The sequence below is a fragment of the Macrosteles quadrilineatus genome, unplaced genomic scaffold (assembly GCF_028750875.1).
Source record: "Macrosteles quadrilineatus isolate MER2022 unplaced genomic scaffold, UCM_ALF_1.0 Scaffold_5__1_contigs__length_97177068, whole genome shotgun sequence".
Classification (NCBI taxonomy): Eukaryota; Metazoa; Arthropoda; class Insecta; order Hemiptera; family Cicadellidae; genus Macrosteles; species Macrosteles quadrilineatus.
Genome location: NW_026542598.1, coordinates 79,280,796 through 79,304,060, shown reverse-complemented (window position 1 = coordinate 79,304,060; position 23,265 = coordinate 79,280,796). Strand labels below are relative to the sequence as shown.

Genomic DNA, 23,265 nt, shown 5'->3' with positions numbered 1-23,265 from the left:
ATATAAAATGACGGAGGATCAGTTGTAAAAACTCCATAGTAAATAGATTCAAAGATAAAAATTAAGATGTTTGATAAAAATTTAAAAAAACAATGGTCTATTGCATTTTTCACACCCTGTATACAAGAAAGTGTCGGACTATGTTAAAAACTGCGCCATTTTATAAGCTTTCCAACCATATGCTACACTATTGAGGTTTAGATATGTTTTTGTTTGTTTTAGTGGTTTGAATACCAGAAAAACGGGAAATTGTTTACTGTTTTACTGTTCAAGCTCAAACAAAAATACAACATTTGCTTAATACATGCCGACTTTCTATGTTTTAAATGTTAAAGACACCATGCTTTGCAGTCTTCAAACCATTAAAGCGTACATTAGCAGACATAAAACTCAATAGTGTAGCATATGGTTGGAAAGCTTATAAAATGGCGCAGTTTTTAACATAGTCCGACACTTTCTTGTATACAGGGTGTGAAAAATGCATTAGACCATTGTTTTTTTTAATTTTTATCAAACATCTTAATTTTTATCTTTGAATCTATTTACTATGGAGTTTTTACAACTGATCCTCCGTCATTTTATATTATTCTTGTTCAAAATTTAATGTAGAACACGAAAATTACATTATCTACTCAAATCCATATACAGGTAATTGAGAAATCGCTGTATTAAGTTTAAAAACATGGTTATTTTTTAAAAACATAAAATAATTTTTTTGGAAGCTAATTTTGAGACTTGGAACATTTGATATGCATCATCACACTTCATTTACTTTGTACTTACACCAAATAGTATATTTCGTGCCTAGGGCCGAAAATAAGGTTTTGCCGGCTCGAGATAGTTTTTAAGTTCGAGACGAAGTCGAGAACTTAAATCGATCGAGAGCTGCAAAACCATTTCGGTCCGTGGTACGAACGCTATTTTTCACCACACTATAACCTATTACCACTATTCACCACTATAATAATGGACACTGATAGTCAACACAACACTACAACTTTAAGGTTATGTGAAGAAATAATTTGAGGAATCAGCAAAAATAAAAATAAATAGTTGCTAGGCAACAGTGACAATAACACAATTCTATTGCAATGCTATGGATTTTGATTTTGTATTTAAAATGCATTCATGTTATGCAAGTAAGCGGACAGCTGATTTTGCGGCCCCGGCCTGTAAAAACCTGCTCGGTCCCCAAATTACGATGACAGCTGGCATGGCCAGCAAAACGTAACTTTCAGCCACCAATTAACGTGTGTAATACAGCCAAAAACATCATAGTGTGGTGAAAAAATTTTTGTCACACTGAGTACAAATCACCCTGTATATTTGTATGGCCTATTGTTATTATTAAGTTTTTGTCAGAATTGCAGTTTGTTTTTAAATGTAATACTATTTGGACAATATTACTAGTTACTTAAAGTTACCTTTAATTTATCATACAACATGAATATGTTACCTACATTTTTCAAATCTCAATTTTTTTGTTTTTCTCAAATTTTAAATTAGGCCCTACTATTACCTTTAAATTTATTTATGAATATTGTTTAGTCTAATTGAGAAGATGCATGCAAAATGTTTGATGGGGTTTAAACAAGGTTTTTTTTAAACAAATAGTTTTACTATATGAACAAATTCAAATTTTTTTGTTCAGAAGATAAGAAAATATTATAAAAATGGGATTAACTGCATTACAGAATAATCTACAATATTCAAAGTGTTAGTAAGTAGCTATGTGAATAAAAAGATTTAAATCTATCAATTGTATGACCTATTTATTTCAGGAGTAATTACATATTTGTCATATAACTCCCTAAGGTTAACTGTTATTTCTTGCTTTGTTCAGGCCCTGACAAAGGAATGTGACGAGGCAATAAAGGAGTCTCAAGTCCTTTCGAACAAAGACTGCTTCTTGTGGAACTGGGACGTTATCAAGTCCATCCTAAAGGTTAGTTTGATAAAAATAGGTTAGTTTGATAAAAATTATAATAATAATTTTAATTTCTTATTCCAATTTTTTTTTTTTTTTTAAGAGGTAGCGGCCTCTTTTAACCTTGCATTTGCCCGTCCACATAGACTAAGCGCCCGTGCGTGGATCGTTTACAGCAAAGCAAGGAGTGAGCCGGTACAGTACAAAGGTGAACTAGACTGATAAAATGTTATCGGCAGTGACCACGATCCGAACCCACAACACCGCTGCCTTGGGCCCGAAGTCCGCGACGCTACCGACTGAGCCACCGACTCACTAAATTTGAGTGGCAGTTTATGGCAAAAAGACTACATGCATTTAATTGCATGATCATTTTGTTGTTTTAATGCTCAATTATAAAATAACTTGCATAACATTTTGAATTACAACTTAAACTTGAAGTGATTATTTACTGTTATTCTAAGATTGCATAACATCTGTAATATAAATTGTTATGATATGCCGGTAAAAAGTTAACTACTTAAGCGCACCTTTGTAAGCAGTGTTTTTTTAGTATGAATTCTCAGTTTTTTTTTTATTTTCTAATTATTGGAAAGACAAAACGTTTCTCTACAAAACATCTGGAAAATAATTTTCATCTGATATGCATACCAAATTTATCAATTTTTACAGTTTACTATGAAATTTCTTTAGATCCAATTTTTCTCCTAATTTCCCTTTAACTTGTTCCTCACCCTGCTTCACTTCAAATAATTTTCTTCTGTCACTCAGAGTCGCCCGGAGTGTCTGAGGAAGTGTGAGGAGTCGCAGCATCGTCAGTTCCTGCGCCGGCTGGTGCAGTTTGTACAACCATCGTCACGCCAGATGTCCAAGGTGGACTTCAGCAGTGATCGGCGCACCGTCAACGCATACACACTCACTGCGATAGAACTGCTCAATGTACTACTGGCTGCTGATGAGGTGTGTTTGGCGTCTTTTGTTTTTGATCAGCAGAGTTAGGGTGTGATAATTAATTCCCCTTTTAATTTTGTTTTAAGGTCAGTTGTGTAAAGAAGGGTGTTTTAGAGGGAGGTCCCTTGATTAAAATTCATCTTGTACCTTTATGACTGCAGAATATGGCTTTAGTGATATGTAATATGAGGTTTCATATCGTAAAGAGGTGGTATTTGGCAATGAACAATTAGGCTGGGTTGTGCTGACCTACAGAAGACTGTTGCTTTATGTTGATCGGTGGATGGGTTGTTTGTGGATTGCTTTAGTCAAATGTTTCCTTCGAGGACATGGTCTCATTGAGGGGGGGGGGGGAATAAACCCTTTGGGCACCTCGGCCTTAGGTCCAGGTGAGGTGATCACAAGTTTCCTAAAATAAAGATTTAGATTCTTTATAAACATTTTGATTTTGATTTTGCTAAGTTTAAAGGAGAAAAATATTTTGAGTGGATGGAAAATAATTTCAAATAAAAAGTTGAAACATTTATCCAAAAGTAAATAAAAGCGTCTTGACTCACGACTTACTTGTTCCACATTTTGAAGTGGTTGTAGAAGAGGGTGAAATTTTCTTGTTTTTAGAAGGGACAAGATTGTATAAGCAAATTTGAATATCATTTTTTCACTTAAGCTGGGTTAGGATTGGTATGGATATAAAATGTGTATTTAGAAGCCTTGAATAGTAAAAAAACTTCCGATGGTAGTTATTAAAGTATCCATAAAAACATATCTTATGCCAGAACCACCTTGATTTCATCACCTTCAACTGTTGTTTCAGCCACAATCGGAAGGAGACCGGTTATTGGTGGAGTTGATGACCAATGTGAAGACTCAGTTTGAGGCTATCGTCACGTCAAAGTCGGCCCACGACTGTATGTTCAGTCCTCAGGCTGTCGGCAACAGTTTGTGCCAAGACTACTTCCTATTGGCCGGACACTTGACCAGGACCAAGCAAGGGTGTGATCTGATGGAAAGGCTCGGCATTATACAAGTGTAAGCCATACAAGTGTTAATATTTGAGCTGAGTGGAAGCGTTGCTAGTTCAATCAAGAGCTAAATTTAAATATGTTCTATGGTTCGAAACTGGATCCAACTGACCTTGATACTTGGGATTCAAATGAATCTTGGCTAAAAAAACGTCTGACAACTGACCTTGATACTTGGGATTCAAATGAATCTTGGCTAAAAAACGTCTGATCATAGTCAGTAACAAAGATACACAAGGCATCTACATCTACACTCATTGTTACTTTATAGAAAAATTTACCTTGTTGCGTTCTCATCTTAATTTATAATGGTAATAGATATTTTTTTTCACTTCAACCTTATGGCCGTTTGTATCACTCCTCATATGAGCTCATCACTCATCAGGGCCTTACGCTATTGATTCCTAGCTGTGAGACACCTATTTTCTTTGTCCTCATAGTTCCCTTCCTTTTGAATTTCTCAGAGCTACAGCTGGATAAATCAGTCACGTATGTTCGGTGGATGATAGAAAGTAATAAATTATGTCTATAAATAAATCTATATACTATTATAAAAAAGAGGTGGTGTCTGTGTGTATGGGAAAAGTAAACGCGAAAACTACTGGTCGGATCGGGCTGAAATTCGGCATGATGATAGCTCATATTCCCGATTAACATATAGGCATATTCTTATTTCAAAAATCCTTTCGGGCTCCGCCCCAGTGGCTCAAACTCGAAAAATACTGGTCGGATTGGGCTGAAATTTGGCATGATGATAGCTCACATTCCCGATTAACATATAGGCATATTCTTATTTCAAAAATCCTTTCGGGCTCCGCCCCAGTGGCTCTGGAGTTTCCCATGTTAACCTTATGAGAAATGAAATTATTGAATCTTAACAGCTGTTTCAATTAAACAAGTTGGTTCTGTTCTGTGATGTTCAATAGCATTTAAGTTACAAGGATTACCAACAGGGTGCAGCACTAGCACTATTATTTCTTTTACATTTATGACAACAGCTAATTTGCAACCAAAAGGTGAGTGAGCGTAGCGAACGAACTTCAACCTGGAGGCGAGTGAGCGTAGCGAACGAGCTAACCTGAAGGCAAGTGAGCGTAGCGAACGAGCTAACCTGAAGGAAAGTGAGCGCAGCGAACGAGCTCCAACCTAAAGGTGAGTGAGCGTAGCGAACGAACTTCAAAAAGAACCGAAATTTCTTAAACCATGTCCTCACTCATAACTGCTATAAGCATTTGATACTTATATGCCAACGCCAACCCTGTACGAAGGACGGGTACTCTGCTAGTAATATTATAAAATGTTTGTCTAGTCTCTTCTTAACATATGCAATAATATACTCGTGCAAACGTTTACCAAGTGTCGAAAACTATTGCTTCAATTGAATGACACTTATACAAGGTTTAGATTGGGTTGAGATGCATTTTTTTTTTACAAAATATCTCTCGTTTCAACAGATGTTATGACAATCAAACCTTCCTCACTTTGGGATAACATCGCTGTCTACATGTGTTATGTTTTAGGTTCCTCGTGTTGGCAACAACATCCAAGCATGATTGTTATGTGAAGCTGATAATATCAAGTTTGGACTACTCTTCTGATGAAAGGATAAGGTTTGTTAAAACTACTCATAAAGATAAAATATACTTGATTGTGCTTAATTTTTAATACTGTAGTAACAGATTAAGTTAAGTGTTAAACCTCTACAGTTGTCCTACAAACAGTTTAATAAAATTCAAAATAAAGTCCCATATATAAGCATAAAGCTGTATAAACATTTTTTTCTAATTTTAATATTTGGCAGTAAATGTTTTATTATTCCATTGAAGAAAATTCTTCAGCAAAATGTTTATTATTCCATCCCAGACTTTTAAGCAGGTACCACCTTAGTTATTTGGTAATCATCTTACCTATATCTGTTTTGTTGTTGTAGTTGTCAAGTTCTTTGTTGTTTTGAAATGTCTTTTTACTTTGTTCTACCATAGGCCTAGTATAAAAACTTATTCAGCTGAATAAAAATGTAATCTACTTAGATAACATTTTTATTCCATTGAAATGTTTGTAGATAAAGCCATTATAAATTGAGGAGACACCAGCTACTGTTGTGAGTACCGGTATTTGATGTTAAGTTTTTTTTTCATGAATGATTTGATTAGGTCTAGAGTAGAGCCTTTCCTCAAACAAAACTACCTTTTGCAGTTAGTTTTGTTTACCGATTTTGTAGATTGTCAGAAATAATTATTTAGTATACATTTTACTCTGTTACAGGAATATAATGGCCAGTACGCTGGTCAGCAAGCAAGTGTCGTCGCGGTTGTACGCCACAAAGTTTCTGAGAGTGTTGCTACGCACTCCTCTCGGCAAGCGCGAAGGTTACGCTCAGTGGGTGATAGAGCTGTTGGCCAATCAACTAAGTGACGATAACCGGGCCGTTTCTCTGTGCGCGGTGGCAGCATTGGACGAGGCCTGCGACTGCAAGGTATGACTCTGAGTTTTTTGTACTTCCTAGGAAGTTAGACTGTAGCCTGAATCGTTTTAGACATTAATTAAGACTAGGCATAGAGAGTCATGGCATTTTCATGTAGATAAAATCTATTGGTGATTTGTGGCATTTGAATGTTGGACCTCAAGGACCGAAGCCCCGTGCTCTACCACTAGACCAGCTCGCTCCCCCACACAAAGTTATAATATCCATTAATTATTGCTTAACAAGTAAACAAATTATATTCCCTTAGTATTTTACTACCCAAACTATACAGATGCACTGTTGAGTCTCGGTCTAGATTTAAATCACTTTGTTGCAATAAGTTATCATGTGATTAGCAAATTTGTCATAACCACTAACCATATTCAGGATAGTAGATTGAGTTTTACCATTTGAGTTTGGATTTTTAAGTTTAGGTTTCTTTTTGAGATTTATTATTTATGGTTTTGACCATCATAACTGAGTAGTTACAGCGCTTGCCTTCAAATCTAAAGGTTGCTGGTTTGATCCCTAACAGAGTCGATTTAGGACCCACATGCCAATTGTCATTGAACCAATGAAGCTATAAAAAAGTTGGCATTTTATTGTAACAGGACCACAGATTAGACGGTTTTCCCCCATAAAAAAATCAAATAACGGCTTAAAAAGTCCATAAATAAAAATAGTGTACAAAACGCTGGTCACTTTCAGTGAATGAGAGGTAAATTATTCTTTTCTGTCCGATTGGTAGGATTACCTGGACGCCTTGATAGATCTGCGGCCGTCACTGCTTCACTTGGGAGACAAAGGACTTCTGTTGCTCGTTCGGTTCCTCTCCACAGAGAAGGGATTCCACTACATGAGTGAGGCAAACTTTGTGCCGAATCAACTGGCAAAGTGGGTCAGGTAATAAAAATCATTCCAGCTAAATTTAAAATTATGGTAAAAGTTCCGTAAAATTGACCTAGTTTCTCACATTTGTTCAATCAGTTGAGGTTTTAACTTTTAACGCTACAAACCGTAGTGAAGTCCAAGTGTTACATTGTGGATGGTTTTTGGTGACCTGAATAAACTTGTACAGTACTTTTTTTATATTAGTGGATCAGTAGTGTATACTACTATAACCGAATGTAGGCCCTACTTCAAAAGCATCTAATTAAAATTGCTTTGTCAAGGACATAAAGACAGGGCTTTATGTATTATAACCAACCCACACAGAAAATATGTTATCATTTGAAAAAATTGCATCTGTATTGAGAATTGATGTTCAGGTAACTAATCATTGACCATTAACTCCACAAAACGGCTTACACAACGTGAGAATGGCTGTCATTACTCAGTACAGCTTTATGTCAAAAAAACCAATACGAAGCTATTTAGAAGGTGGACAGTAGTTATAGTGCACGCCTTATAACTTATGACACATAGAACATGTAAATAAAATAATCAACATATCTGATTCCCTACAGGTTCAATTACAAGTACGTGTGTATAGTGGAAGGGGAGTTAGCCGATGGGCTCACACTTGTGGAACGCAACGAGGACGGTCGCTACAGCTCTAGGCTGAGCAACAGCAAGCGAGTTCCTTCCGATGTCTATGTTCCTCCGCATCTGTATGGACAGCTAGCGCAACACACGCAAGGCCTGACAGCACTGCTGGCTGACGACAACGTCAACAAACTGGTGCAGGTCAGTCGAATATTCAATCAATAGCTTAAGAATCCAACACATTCCGTGATACAACGGAATAGACCATTAGAAGAGCTGGCTGATACCTGAAACTACTGAGAAAATATCCAGGGTGGGAAAGATATTACGAATTTGTCTCTGGTATACACAGTGGAGTGATACAGTCACACACACGGTGGAATATGAACTGGTGCAGCGTATCATGATATAGGACTAAATATCAAACTTATTCATGATATCATGATGGCATGGCCTCTGGATCCGTCTGAATGAACTAATATAGGTTCAAATTACATGTTTGCTGTCAAAACAATCCTTGATGGTAATATGACGATAGTACATACATACATATGGGAGTTTTCCACCTCCCTGAAATAGAAATAGTAGTTTTTTTATGTATTTCGACAATATGCATTGAACCACCAATGTACATGAGTTATGACTAATAAAGATGTTTGAATATGATTATATTTTTTTAAGGATAGCATATTGTCATCATACTACCATCAAGGATCATTTTGACAGCAAGCAGGTAATTTAAACCTATATTAGATGATATAATACAATTATATTTTATTTCAGGGACTACATTTACAACACCACAACATTAAAATATATCTTGGTTGTCACACCGACAGACATACAGATTGAGTGAAATTTAGAAAAGACTCTTTTTGGTTTTCTTTATTTGTGAAAAAAAGTTATAGCTCTACACATTTCACAAACATATGGATTTTATAATTTTACAATATTTTTAGTAGATACAAACTGTGTTGCTCCCAGGTGGTGCTGTCGGGTCATTGCAGTACGGATGCAGAGATACTAGACCTAAAGGCGGCGCTGTGGGCGTTGGGTCACCTGAGCAGTAGTCCCGCAGGCGCAGTGTGGGCGCGGGCACAGTCCGTGACTAGGGCGATGGTCCAGCTGGCCTGCAGCAGCCCTGTGTACTCAGTCAGATCCACGGCCTTCCAAACCATCGCACTCACGGCTACCAACACGGAGGGCGCCGACACACTTAGGTCTCTTGGTGAGTTTGGTGTGTGTGTTAAAATGCATTGTTTATGTCACAAAAGTGTAAAAATGTATGTAATAAATTGCATTCTCAGGGTTTACAGGTATTTCTTGACATTTTAGACTCATTGGGATGTAGACATGATGTTAGAGATCATAGCAATTATAAGGTTGCAAGAATATTATTTTATTTCCTTCCAAAAATGCAGAATTATTGTAAACCATCTGTTTACCATCTTGTGTCAACCTTTTGTAAGACAGCATCTTCAATTGATAGTAATCTTCCTACTTAACACACAAGCCTCTGTTTTTAGAATACAGCCTTAATTCTAAAGAAACATAATATAATATTATTAATCTCAATGTCCAACGATTTAAAGAAAATCATGAACATCTTCTGCGTCCGCAGAGACATCATGATCGCTTCCCACAATAGTGGCGAAAAATCACGATGATCTGCCATGATTTTGGCAAAATCGTGAACATTTCCGTGATAACAAAGACATCATTAACACAGTTCGCAATCCTGGTGACATAATGATCGTCTCCCACGATCACAGAAAAATCCTGAACATTAAACATAGTGATACTCCGGAATTCCAAACAAACACCGATAGGCAATGGCATTGTAAGATGAAGCGAAGTCAGACTAGCCGTGGTTGGATTAACTTAGAACTCAGTATAATCTCTTGGCTATGTAGACAGCTCAATTTACCAATTTTATCCTGAAGTTAAGTGAAGGTCCTTTTTCCTTGTCAGAGACTGATGAATTGATCAGAATAGGCCCATACACTCGTTATTTCATCAACATTAACATTCCAGCACTTCCAAAATGTTTTGAGGATTTTTTTTTATGTCTATATAAGTTTGGGGACAACTACACAGATAATCTTGTAAACTGTCTTTTGTAAGAATTCAGTGTTAGACTATTTTACACTTTTTGATGAACAATTAAGTAACCAAGTACTTTCTAGGTAGGGCTAATTCGCACACATACAGGTTCGTCTCTAGATTGCTGTCCTGGTTAATACTGTTTACAACTTTGAAGAAATGCTTTTTATTTTGTCAAGGTTGGCACACTGTGAGACACAACCGTAACCAGCAGTGGCCCGTGGTGGCGCCCCTGTCTCTACTGGAGGATGCTTTGCTGCAATACCAAGAGGAAAGATACAGCACTAGGGACTCTAGTGAGAGCAATGCTACCAACATGGAGACGGTGAGATACACTGCCTAACATGACCAGACTTGGTCTTCTCTAGATGACGTCAATTGTGGGAATATTAGCCGACATTTCAGATGGGTTGCATTGTAGGTTGGCTCCGAAGGTCAACATATTTGTCGGTCGGCTAATATTTTTGCCAGTTCAATAATGCTGTCACCTTCCGATTACTAAGTTTTGATCATCTTTGACTGTGAGAGCCCTGTATTCTACATTATATTACCACTAGCTGTTTTTCCGCCCTTCACACAGGAAAACGTTTTGATAGTAAAATATAATTTTGGCAATAATAATTTATTGGTTATTTTTATTGTTAAAATCATTTGATTAACCAAAAGTGACTTAATGTAGTTTACTTCACTAAAGTCTCAAAATATGTTGTCTGTTAGACCATCTGATTAAAGAATTACAAGGTTGTTGGATGAGTTAATCCTGGAGCTGGCCATGAGAAAATGCTCTTTTTTCATTTACTCAAGTAATTGGCCCTGTGCTTTTATAACTGTCATCGCAAAGATAATTCTGACGGAAATAAATTCACCTAAACTGAAACAGCAAATTCGGATGAAATTAGACAAATCCTGGGAATTAAGACTGTTCCACCTTTCCCACATTTAGTTAAAACTGAAGCATCAATTGAGTTCACCAACAATGATTTCACCACAAGTGTGTTTCCATTGCCAAATTAATTAGCATGATTTTATTTTATTATTTTCAGACAACAAGAAATGGACTTTTCATCCTGGGAGAGGACCCATCAGAGGAGGCAGAGGGCAACCACTCATTCTCAGGGTTTACAGGTATTTCTTGACATCTATCTGTGAATGAAGTTGAAGGCACCTGTTTAAAGTGTGGTCAATTTTTTAAAGGATTGAAAACGGTACTTTTGACTCGCACTTCTCTTAATTTAACAAACTCTTTTGAAAATTTCAGGTTAAGGATGTATTAAAGCATATAGGTCTTAAATATTTTTGTTAGGATGGTTTACCTGTAAGTGAATGAGTCCTTTGCGGCACAAGAAACTTTACACTTCTTACTTAAGCTAGAATATTTCTCTTTCTGACAGAATTTCCAACCAGGGAAGGTCTGAGTCTTCCTAAACTTAATCTTCAACTTTTGTCTCCAGAAAAATATTAGTCTGACTACAGTGCATAGTTGAAACTATTAGTTCTCAGTTACTCAGCTACTTAAATTTTTCAGCTCGCGAGAGAGTCGTGAGGGAGCGCAAGTCGGCGACATTACCCCCAGGTGGCTCGTCCGCATCCGCTTACGGCTACCACCACCGCAGCTACAGCGAAAGCAAAGCGGATAGCGGCTCTGACATCACAGACTTCAGGTAGCTTACTTTCCATTGTAGTATAATGTACTTACGTTACAGTGTACTTAGAAAATATTTTAATTATTAACTTTTTAAATATTATTTTTATGTTTTCTAGCAGAGGTCACAACCATTAGCTTACTTTCCATTGTAGTATAATCATAATGTACTTATGTTACTGTGTAAATATTTTAATTATTAACTTTTTAAATATTATTTTTGTTTTCTAGCAGAGGTCACGACCATTCTACCAGACTGTACTCGGAAAGCAGCACGAGTGGTGCTAGTTCCTGTGGAGACTCATCCCAACCCCGCACATATATCAGGCATGTTTGAAATTTTAAAAGCCTAGTAAAAAAATTTCAAATTTTACATTTCCAATATTTGCATTCAATTATTGAGCCCTTAAAATTTATTGTCACAGTAAATTGATGTTATTTATAATTTTCTTTTGAATATCTTTTGCTATAAATTGTAGACATTTCACTATATTGTTCGTTTGTGTTTGTCTTAGTGAGAGGATAATGCATACCCTCAGCCCAATACCCAGCACAGACTCATTGTCCACTATGAAGTCTCACCGCAGGATGAGTGTAGCCTCGTCCCAAGGTAAGCAAACTATCACACAGCGGAAATATCACCGTAGGGTAGAAGAATAATATATTTATCAACACTTAATTAGGGACAAATATGTTGACATTTCTTCGAGTCTGCATGCCCTGCGGCAATATCAACGGTGTAGACCTATATTTGCAATCTTCTTTATTAAATTATTTCTTATTTTTATTAGCAACGTTATTACTATTGCTTATGGTATAGCCATATATGACCGAACCATTAGAGAAACCTCGACGAAATTCTAGGTAAATAATTTTTTAATGTTGTTTTCGTGTTTTTATAATGTTTTAGATTCAGAATAGGCCTACTTTGGTAAAAATTCAAACAGCGGCTTAGAAAAAACATATTTGTGTTTTGACTGGGATTAGAGATTGACGGTTGAGAGTTCCAGTTAATTGTAGTAATGATCTATTTAACTTCAGTAAAACATCTTGACAAAATTATTTTTTTTCAAAACTTGTCCCAGTACTTTTTTTCAAAACCAGAAGAACATTGGAACTTAACAAACTCGGATTTATTTTTTTAAAATATTTTTAAATCTGTAGGAGGTCATATGAGCCCTCAAGACGTAGTCGGCTACGCAGCACTCCGCAATCTTCAACGCAGCAGACGACCGACATTGTTCAGCTCCCCGCACTTTCCCACCGCAGCGTCGCTCACCCTCTCCCCTCTCTCGCCCATTGAGCTCTTTGCATTCCAGGATTGGAAACAGATGTCTCCGTTAGTTCGGCCAAAACATCCTGACAACCATCCGATGTGAGTTTCAACTCAGTACTTGCCGTACTTGTCCAATGTCCATTTACAAGGTATTTGGCCTTACCGACCAACCTCCCACATCCTTTGATCATTTGTCTCCTTCGTGGGCTCAAGAATCTCATGTTCCTTATTTCCTCCCTTTCTTTAAGCATCCTGGGGTCTTCCTCCATCTGGGGTTTCCTGCCTTTTGTTTTATAATTGATTCATCTCCCCTCAAAGAGTTGAATTATTAAATTTGTAAAATACTAATTGAAAATTTGTGGTTTTACACTTATCAAATTTAGATTTAGTATAGATTGAACATTGAACAATTGATCATGTTTTCAGTACCATAGTTAGACAGAGCTGGTACTGATTGCAAGTTGTTTCTTTTCTGGAAAGATCTTTTATTTAGTTACCTGCATGGCCATTGAAACCTCAGCAGGATTTTTGGTCTTGCAGATAAGATAATGTGTCATAATCAGTTTTTCCACATGGCCAAAACCAAAATCCCTCGTACCAAGTCAAGAAATCATGGTAATCCCACTTTAATATTATGAAAAATCTCGTTTTGTTTTATTCCACACAAATTTGTTAAATCTCTGTTCATACCGAGTGATCTTTTTTGGTGTATAATTTTAAAATAGCTCCGTTCACTTTGCTATGACACTATGCTAAAATAACTAATGTAACTAATGTAAATAACTAATAGGCTAATTTTTATTTGAAAATCATTAAAAAAATCAGGTATCAGCGCCTGAAATCTTACCTTTTTCCGTATCCCCTTTTAATCCCGCGCATGGCCTAAAAATACCGTTTTCTTTAACCTAAATTTATTCAAACGAGTTTGCAAACCAGTAGGACTAGAGGTACTATGGGTGGTTTTGTGGGATAAAAATTTGTTTTTCCCATTTTTGACCCTAATAACATAACATTTTGCAATTTCTTTCCAAACCATTTTGTAGAGCTTAAAAAAAACAAATGCTTTAGTTTATTGAAGTCTTAATGCGCCTAATGCCTTAAAATGGCCTAACGGAGAAAATTCCCATGTTGGTTATTCTTATAGAAAATATAAGTAAACTGTTGTAGTTTGCTTGTTTATGAACGTATTTTGATCAAATTTGGAAAATGCATTTATTTCATACTAAACTACATATTAACATTTCACAAAACAACACTTTTTAACCCTCCCTGTTGTAGCAAATCTAAGTACTTGTTAAACTAATGCTTTTTAAATAGGAAATAAATGTGATATTTTTAAGGAGATATTTTAGTGTAAATCCAATCTGGCAAATGGAAATTTGCTTAGCCTGCAGGTTTGCTGTGGCAGGGGTATTTCCTTTTGTGTTTTGCAGATAGACACTATTCACCATTAAGCTACTATACGTTACCTACTGGATACTGTCAAGCAGTTTGCAACTACTGTAGGTAGTATTTGATAGTGCTCAATTTTACCACCGTCACAAATCTAGCTGATGTGATTATGTTTTAGTGAGCCTCAGTTTGAAGTCACTGGTGTACATTGCCCTTTACCTAGTGATGCAGAATCAACCCGAGGTCTACATTATGAGAGCAGCAGAGCGTGCATAGCTCAGCCTCCGGAAGACGTTGTTGGTGAGCTACAACCATTAATGTTTAGATAAGGTTGCCCCATCTGCATCAATTAGCTGTAGTCAATTTTTTAAACAGAACACGGTTGAGTGGAATATTTTTGTATTTACGTGGGCTTTTCAGAAAGTAAGTCATGTTTCTGTCTGACACTGCTATGCATGGCCGATCGGGCAATTTTAATTACAGATGTGTTCTTCTGCTCAGTGACTGTACAGCTGCCACAGCAAAAGTGTTGATGCAATGTTCAAGTTGAAAAAGTGTGCTACAATATTGAAAATTCTGCTGGTTTTAAAGTGTGGTCTGTAATACGGGTTTTGTTGGCCTAAAGCTTAAACCTATAGAAATATTATGGTCAAGTGTGTAAAATGTACGGGAACAACAAAATAAATAAAAATTCTGTACAAAAAGTCCAAAATTTGGTTTTTGCTGGACAATGCCCGATCTGACAGGGAAAATTGCACTCAAGGTCTTCTTTAATCATTAAAATGAGAGATCTTCTCTCAACCCCCCTGCAGTGCAGCCAGACCTCCAATTGGCTTTCACTTATTTTTTTATTTATCAAAATATATACTTGGATGACAGCACAGTGCTTTAATGATGGCAAAGAGCTCCAGTTGTGTGTCACTGAGTAACTAAGATATTGTGTGTTCAGTGTCTCTCCTTTATGTTCTATTGCCTATATGTACTTCTTCAAGAAAAGCTAGCTGCTATGCTCCTTATTATTTTATTTGTATTTGTTTTTGTGTGGTACATTTAGAAATATAATTTGCATTATTTACTGTTTTTCATGCCTAGCAGTAACAGTGTTCTATGTTCTTACTTCTTACAGTAAAACGTTTCTAAATTTTATTGCAGACGAAGAAAATAGTGGGCCGTGCTATCAAGGAATTTGTTTGCCTCAAAACCTCCTCAGCCTGTTTCCTAATGAAGGGATTACAGTGAAAGCTCAGGATCCTCAGCAGGACAACAACTCCACTACAGGTAAAACAACAGGATTGACAATACAGGGTGTAAATTAAGTCTGGCACACATTTTTTATCTTTTTTTCTATAGTAGATAGAAGAAATCAATTTGCGGGAATGATTAATAACAAATGTTAGGCACTTTTTACAAATTTTGAAAATAATAATTCCCTTAAGGGCAAGGGGGGGTGGGGGGTAACTAAAAATTTTCAAATGACAACCCCCATCTTGTGACCCCTCATTTTAAAGGTCATTGGAAGACAAATCCAAAGATGTGTCTAAAAAAATTTTTTTTGCACCCTATCCAAGATGGCGGTTTAAAATGTACTTAGGGTTGAATGGGTAAATTAGGTATGGCACACATTTCTTATCTTTTTTACTCTTTGTAGATAGAAGGAATTAATTTGCGGGACTGAGTAAGAACAAATGTTTGGCACTTTTTCATAATTTTGAAAAAAAATCCCCTTAAGGGTAAGGTGGGGGTGGGGGGTAACTAAAAATTTTCAAATGACAACCCCCATCTTGTGACCACTCATTTTCAAGGTATTTGGAAGACAAATTTAACGATGTGTCTGAAAAAAATTTTTTTGCATCCTGTCCAAGATGGCGGCTTTAAATGTGCTTGGGGTTAAACGGGTGGGGTCTGGAACACAATTTTATCTTTTTTGCCATTAATAGATAGAACTTATCCACTCGTGGGACTGAGCCAAAATCAGGCACCTTTTTATTTATTTGAAAAAATCCCCTAATGGTAAGGGGGGGGGGGCAACTAAAAATTTTCAAAAGACAACCCCCATCTTGTGACCCCTCATTTTAAAGGTATTTGGAAGACAAATTTAACGATGTGTCTGAAAAAAATTTTTTTGCATCCTGTCCAAGATGGCGGCTTTAAATGTGCTTGGGGTTAAACGGGTGGGGTCTGGAACACAATTTTATCTTTTTTGCCATTAATAGATAGAACTTATCCACTCGTGGGACTGAGCCAAAATCAGGCACATTTTTATTTATTTGAAAAAATCCCCTAATGGTAAGGGGGGGGGGCAACTAAAAATTTTCAAAAGACAACCCCCATCTTGTGACCCCTCATTTTAAAGGTATTTGGAAGACAAATTTAACGATGTGTCTGAAAATGTTTTTTTTTCATCCTGTCTAATATGGTGGCTTAAAATGCATTTAGCGTTGAACGGGTGAATTAAGTCTGGAACACCTTTTTTCCTTTATACTCTAATGTTTGATAGTGTAAAAATTGATTACCAATACAATAAAATAGAAAACCAAATAATTACAATAATACTACAACCCTACAACAACAAAAACACAATAGCAATCAAAATTAATAGAATTCCTAAACTAAATAATAAATGTAATTGCAATAATCAACTTTACGTACTTGTTAATATTCACAAATGCTCAAACTGATGCCCAAGAGAAACTTGACAGAGCCCCAACCGATTGTAAAATTCGTTTACCACCCTGGACAGCGTTTCTTCATTAATAGATCGTGCTTCCATTATTATTCTTGCTGTGAGATCCTGGATGTTTTCTGGGCGGTTAACAAATACTCTACTTTTTAGGTGGCCCCACAAAAAGTAGTCTAACGGCGTCAAGTCGGGTGATCTGGCAGGCCATTCAATAGCTCCCCGCCTCCCTATCCAACGATCTGGAAAAACTTCGTCCAAGTAATTTCGGACTTCAGCATTATAGTGAGGTGGTGCGCCATCTTGCTGAAACCAAATGTTCTCGTTGACAACATTTTCTTCGTCTTCCGGAGGAAACTCATGGGCAATGGCAGGTACTATCGACTCTCGCAGTAACTCCAGATAACGGTTTCCGTTTAGATTTCCTTCGATCACGAATGGCCCTATTAATTTGGTCCCGACAATGCCTGCCCAAACATTGACTTTTTGGGGATTTTGAGTATGGCATTCTTGAGCCCAATGAGGATTTTCAGGAGACCAATACCTATAGTTTTGTCTGTTCACGTGACCATGAAGACTAAATGAAGCCTCATCTGAAAATACAATTCTATTTTTGAACATTGGATCCAAAGTACACCGTTGCATCATGAGTTCACAGAATTCAATCCTGCGGTCAAAATCGTCCTCGTTCAATTCATGTATTAACTGAACCTTAAAAGGATGAAACTTCTCGGCTTTAAGGGCTTTGTGGACCGACATGTGACTTATCCCAAAGTCATTTCCAATCCTACGTGTCGATGTGTGATGATTTTCTTCAACGCTAAGAAGTATATTCAGTCTAGTTTCTTCAGTGAGTACAGATTTTGGCCTACCACTTCTTGGTTTACTTGCAACATCCCCCGTTTCAGCAAACTTATTACATATCTTAGATACTGTAGCTCGATTAATTTGGCGATCAGGGTACAAGTTGTTAAAAATATCACACGCTTCAAGTTGAGTCCGTTTTTTATCTCCATAGCCAACAATGACAAGTATTTCTATCTTCTGTTTTGTTGTTAACAACGCCATGTTAAATAAAAATAATAAAAGATGTACTTACGACTACTCCAAAGAAACTACCTACACAGACTGAAGGGGAATAAGGAAAAACTGATAAGATTGTTACCTGATTAGCCTGCAGTCTTAAGAAAGAGGATAGGAATTCCAAGTGAGTGCAACGTCCAAACCTGGAATCTCAATTATCAGATTTATTTACTAAGTGATAAGAGCTACATAAGTTTGTTTATTGCAGTTCGTCCTATTGTCCAAGTTTTTCTGATATAAACTATCAAATCTATTATAACTTTATTTTTGGTAAAAAAAAAATAAAAATGTGTTTCAGACGTAATTTACTTGTTCAACCCTAAGCACATTTTAAGCCGTCATATTGGACAGGGTGCTTAAAAAACATTTTTAGACACATTGTTAAATTGGTCTCTCAAATACCTTTAAAATGAGAGGTCACAAGATGGGGGTTGTCATTTGAAAATTTTTAGTTGCCCCCCCCCCCTTACCATTAGGGGATTTTTTCAAATAAATAAAAAGGTGCCTAATTTTGGCTCAGTCCCACGAGTGGATAAGTTCTATCTATTAATGGCAAAAAAGATAAAATTGTGTTCCAGACCCCACCCGTTTAACCCCAAGCACATTTAAAGCCGCCATCTTGGACAGGATGCAAAAAAAAATTTTTCAGACACATCGTTAAATTTGTCTTCCAAATACCTTGAAAATGAGTGGTCACAAGATTTTTTTTCAAAATTATGAAAAAGTGTCAAACATTTGTTCTTACTCAGTCCCGCAAATTAATTCCTTCTATCTACAAAGAGTAAAAAAGATAAGAAATGTGTGCCATACCTAATTTACCCATTGAACCCTAAGTACATTTTAAACCGCCATCTTGGATAGGGTGCAAAAAAAAATTTTTTAGACACATCTTTGGATTTGTCTTCCAATGACCTTTAAAATGAGGGGTCACAAGATGGGGGTTGTCATTTGAAAATTTTTAGTTACCCCCCACCCCCCCTTGCCCTTAAGGGAATTTTTATTTTCAAAATTTGTAAAAAGTGCCTAACATTTGTTATTAATCATTCCCGCAAATTGATTTCTTCTATCTACTATAGAAAAAAAGATAAAAAATGTGTGCCAGACTTAATTTACACCCTGTATACTAACAACATTATCTCAATATAATAATAGGGGATTGTCAGTAGTTAAAAGAATAACAACATAGCCTAAATCAAAGAAGTAACAGACTGAGTTCTTAGAGCACTAGTGCATAATTTTTTGAGATTTTTGTTCAGGTATGGAAACTAGTCCAGACACAAACATTTTACACTATACTGAAAAAATTGGAATATTTTTACTGGCACAGCATTGTCAACCAAGGAGTTTTAAGGTAGGAAAACATTTCACAAGGCAACTTTTTAGTTGAACTGAAATAAAGTCCTCCAGACCTGTCTTTTGTTTTGCACCTTGCTGCAGGCAATAATTAAACAAGAATCAGAGAGCGTATTTTTGGAACAGGCAACCAGCTCAAATCTATATAGCGCCAAATATTGTAACTGTGTTTTTATCTCATGTTTAAGTACCTGGAAACTGTTGTCTTATCGGTACCAAAGAGTGTGTTTATGTGTTTTTATGTCCCTCCCTCCTATAGTAACTGAAATTCAGTTTGATCACCTGGTAGACACCCTGTCTAATTATCAGTAAAAAAAAATTATTTCCAAGGGATGGATGTGAGCTCGTGTGATAGTGAGACTGACACGGAGGGGGAGAGAGCCACCAAGTGCGTGCCACGGCGTCGGCGTCACGAGCGAGCCACCTGTCTGTTGTGCGCCGTGAGTCGTGTGGCCCAAACACAACAGCCGCGATGGCGCAAGGTGTCAGCCAGTTCACAGCATAGGACTCGTACAGGTGAGTGGGTGGTTTTGGTGTCGGAATGTTGTGTAATTGTTTAGATATCCGGGTGAAGAATACTTAAAAATCATTACATGGTGTTTTGTTATAAATCTATCTCTTTTAGAAGTCTTTAGTTCAAGTAAAAGTTTTAGGAAAAGTGTATTATGGCCTACTAGCTCATATCTCTTCAACTTACTCTCTAAAGCAGTTCTAAAGTGTATTAAAGTATACATCCGTGTTGTGTTTCACGGCCTTTTATTGTGTATCTCCCTAATATATATTTGTTTAGTGTCAAAGATCTTAAAGTATAGAATTATGCAGTGTTGGGGAAGCTACTTTTAAAATGTAGCTAGCTACAACTACTGCTACATTTCCAAAAAAGTAGCTTAGCTACAGCTACAGCTACAGTTCCGAAAAAGTAGCTAGCTACAACTACAGCTACAATGAAATGTAGCTACAGCTACAATTTTAGCTACTTTTCCAAAGACGTTACTTTTTATTCCACGCACATTAGGTAAATGTAAAATTAATTGCAACTACATTTTTATTGAACAAACATTTAAACAAAAAATGTCAGTATTGTATCATTGACTATTAGGCCTGTATACCTACAGGTATATATAGTCAATGATTGTGTCTAACATTACTTGGAAAACAAATTATTCCTAGATTGTATTTAATTTGTTGGCATTATATACCTAACATTAAAACAACAGAACCAAATAGTTGGGTTTCCCATCATATTTAGTACTTATTTTCAAATATTGCATTATTTTTAAGCATCTTATATGTAAATTTCATTAAGTTCAAAGGACATAGGTAGGCCTACAACCAAACTATATTTTAAAAGCTCATTTTATTTCTTTAATATAGATTCATTTATAGATGTCTTGTATAAACAATTAAGACCAATAAAACTGTAAAACGATTATTTAAAAATACTTGTTGGTGTTACAGAGCCTAAGTTAGCCTACTGAAATTGAAGTTTTTTGCCTTTCTTAACTTTTAATGTTAAAAACGACATTTTTACAACTTTTAACCATAGTGATAAGTTACTTGTTCTATGAATAACACTTTTCAATGTCAAGAAATCGTCCTTTATTGTCATTATGCATAGGGCAAATTGCAAATTGTGCTTCAACCTAGTTGGTACAGAAAACAGTATTCAGCAACTTATCCTAAAATCGGCTTTTAATTTAAACATGTGGAAATTTGTAAAGTAAAAATAACATATAGGCCTACTTGGCTATGTAACAAGTTGGCTATAGTAGGCTTGTTCTTGCAAGGACTAAACAGATATATTCCTAATAATTGAACTTGGAACTCTGTATTCGTCTTAAACCATAGCATAGCCTAGGAATAGTCCTATACAAGAGGTGTTAGCAGGAGCAAACTATGCTATTTTTTCATTGTAAGTTTCATGTTATATGGAGATTTTTCGTTACAATTATCATTTAGTCTAGGCATATCTTAAATCACATCAGGTAATTTCTTCTTTGTTAATTTAGTAAACCTTTGAAAAATCTTCGTAATCTAACCAAGGAAGGGCTTGTGATGATGAACCACAATCAACAGCTGAAGCAAAGGTTGATAGACCAGCTTTCTCATTATTTTAAGGTTTAGTGTTGGTTTCCATTAAAACCCAAGTTGAAACACTATCGATATAATAAAGAAACTAAATTGATTACTAATTTCCCTGTCAATCACTTGCAAGCATTCAATAGCTTCTCTTGTCACCGCCCACCGGTAACGTTTAAAAGTCGTCTGCATCTAGCGATTTTATTTAATCTGACAGTAATCATAGAGTAGTAAATTAAGGAAATGAGAGCCAAAAATGTGGATAGCACTCATTTAATGGCCTCCATGTCCACACAAAGGTGTATAGGGAATGAAACGGCTGCAACCAGCTGTATGAAGCCAAGAAAGTAGGCCTAATTTTTTGAAAATCTCAGTTTGAAAGGTTTCACGTAAGGTTGAGGTTATGATAAAAATCACTATCTCAAACAATGTTAATGTAGCGAGAAAAGTAGCTAAAATTCCGCTACAACTACTTTAAAAATGTAGCTAGCTACAGCTAAAGCTACAAAATCTTAAAAAGTAGCGTAGCTACAGCTAACGCTACAAAAAAAGTAGCGCTCTACTGTAGCGTCGCTACTTGTAGCGCGCTACTTCCCAACACTGGAATTATGTTAGAAAAAAATTAAATGAATGCAGTGAAACATTAATATCCAAGCAATAACTGAAACTGAACGTTGTGTTGGTGCAGAGACGGAGAGCAGTTATGGAGGGGAGGGAGAGAGCCCAGTGGTGCTCCAATGGCACAACAAAGTGGGGCTGGAGGGCATCACAAGTGTCGACAGTTCCAGCACCGACATCACAAGTATGTATAATAATTATCTTTTTATTTTCGTAAAACAATTCGCATTGACAAAGTCGAATACAATACAGTCAGAGAGAGAGACTGACATAGTCATTATGAAATATTGGCAATAATTGATGAAATGTGGGATTTACACAGAATAATGGAAGTGAATACTATTTTTAACTACAGTAACAGTATATTTTTTACAATTTATTTACTTCACTTAAAAATTAATACAGGGCATATCAAAAAGTTCATTAAGAGAAATAAAGGGGTTATCCAAAAGCCATTTTTAGAATTTATGTTAAAAAGTATTTTCAGGATATTTTGGTATTACACGTATTAGCTTGTATATTTTTAATGAAATTACAATATGGCTTTTTAGAGTTTTAAAAAATCTAAAAAAAAATCAAATAAAAAATATACTTGTTAAGCTCACTCTGCACGTTCTTAGTACTTGTATGAGATACCAGTTACTCTCTCAGGAATCGTCTTTGGGAAAAAGTCATAATCTTTGACAACAGAATAACCTTTGACAATAGAATATCTGTGATCACTTAGGATAGTCTCTATTCTTCGAAAATCATTTAAATTACACTACAACTTCGGCAACAATGTTGTAGATTTACATTTTACTGTTTAACTTTAGCTTATCGATGTTGTTTACCTATTTTCTTTACTGGTTCAACTTACTTGCCTTCAAACTTTTCCAAAGTCTGAGCAAGGTTGTAAATTGGGGTGGTCCTCCCGCAGTCTGAACTCAATCACCAGGTTAACATCGTCTGTTATAACTGATCAGTTACCATAAATGTTTTTTTCTTCGTGTTCGTATCGTGTCGTTTTAAATGTTTATTTATGTGTGTTAAATGCGATGCTCTTCATATGAGGAAAGGAAACGTCCTTGTACCGAATGATGGATCCAAATAGGGTCCGAAACTAGTTGCTACTGCAATTGAATGGATTGCCTAATAGCAGGTAAACCTTTTTATTATTATTTGGCAATCCGGAGGCTAACATCACTATGAAA

General features: G+C 36.2%; 1 protein-coding gene across 1 annotated transcript in view; it reads left to right on the top strand.

The window, feature by feature from the left end:
* LOC128994549 (rapamycin-insensitive companion of mTOR) overlaps window positions 1-23,265 on the top strand; it is a 40,207-nt gene that overhangs the window by 12,773 nt on the left and 4,169 nt on the right. The window contains exons 14-31 of the mRNA XM_054419172.1: window positions 1,844-1,945; window positions 2,699-2,887; window positions 3,693-3,907; window positions 5,421-5,510; window positions 6,166-6,376; window positions 7,113-7,267; window positions 7,831-8,050; window positions 8,834-9,077; window positions 10,132-10,277; window positions 10,996-11,077; window positions 11,478-11,613; window positions 11,826-11,921; window positions 12,110-12,204; window positions 12,759-12,969; window positions 14,441-14,562; window positions 15,415-15,540; window positions 19,706-19,891; window positions 22,143-22,256. Coding sequence (XP_054275147.1) covers window positions 1,844-1,945; window positions 2,699-2,887; window positions 3,693-3,907; window positions 5,421-5,510; window positions 6,166-6,376; window positions 7,113-7,267; window positions 7,831-8,050; window positions 8,834-9,077; window positions 10,132-10,277; window positions 10,996-11,077; window positions 11,478-11,613; window positions 11,826-11,921; window positions 12,110-12,204; window positions 12,759-12,969; window positions 14,441-14,562; window positions 15,415-15,540; window positions 19,706-19,891; window positions 22,143-22,256 — 2,740 coding nt within the window. The remainder of the gene's footprint in view (window positions 1-1,843; window positions 1,946-2,698; window positions 2,888-3,692; window positions 3,908-5,420; window positions 5,511-6,165; window positions 6,377-7,112; window positions 7,268-7,830; window positions 8,051-8,833; window positions 9,078-10,131; window positions 10,278-10,995; window positions 11,078-11,477; window positions 11,614-11,825; window positions 11,922-12,109; window positions 12,205-12,758; window positions 12,970-14,440; window positions 14,563-15,414; window positions 15,541-19,705; window positions 19,892-22,142; window positions 22,257-23,265) is intronic.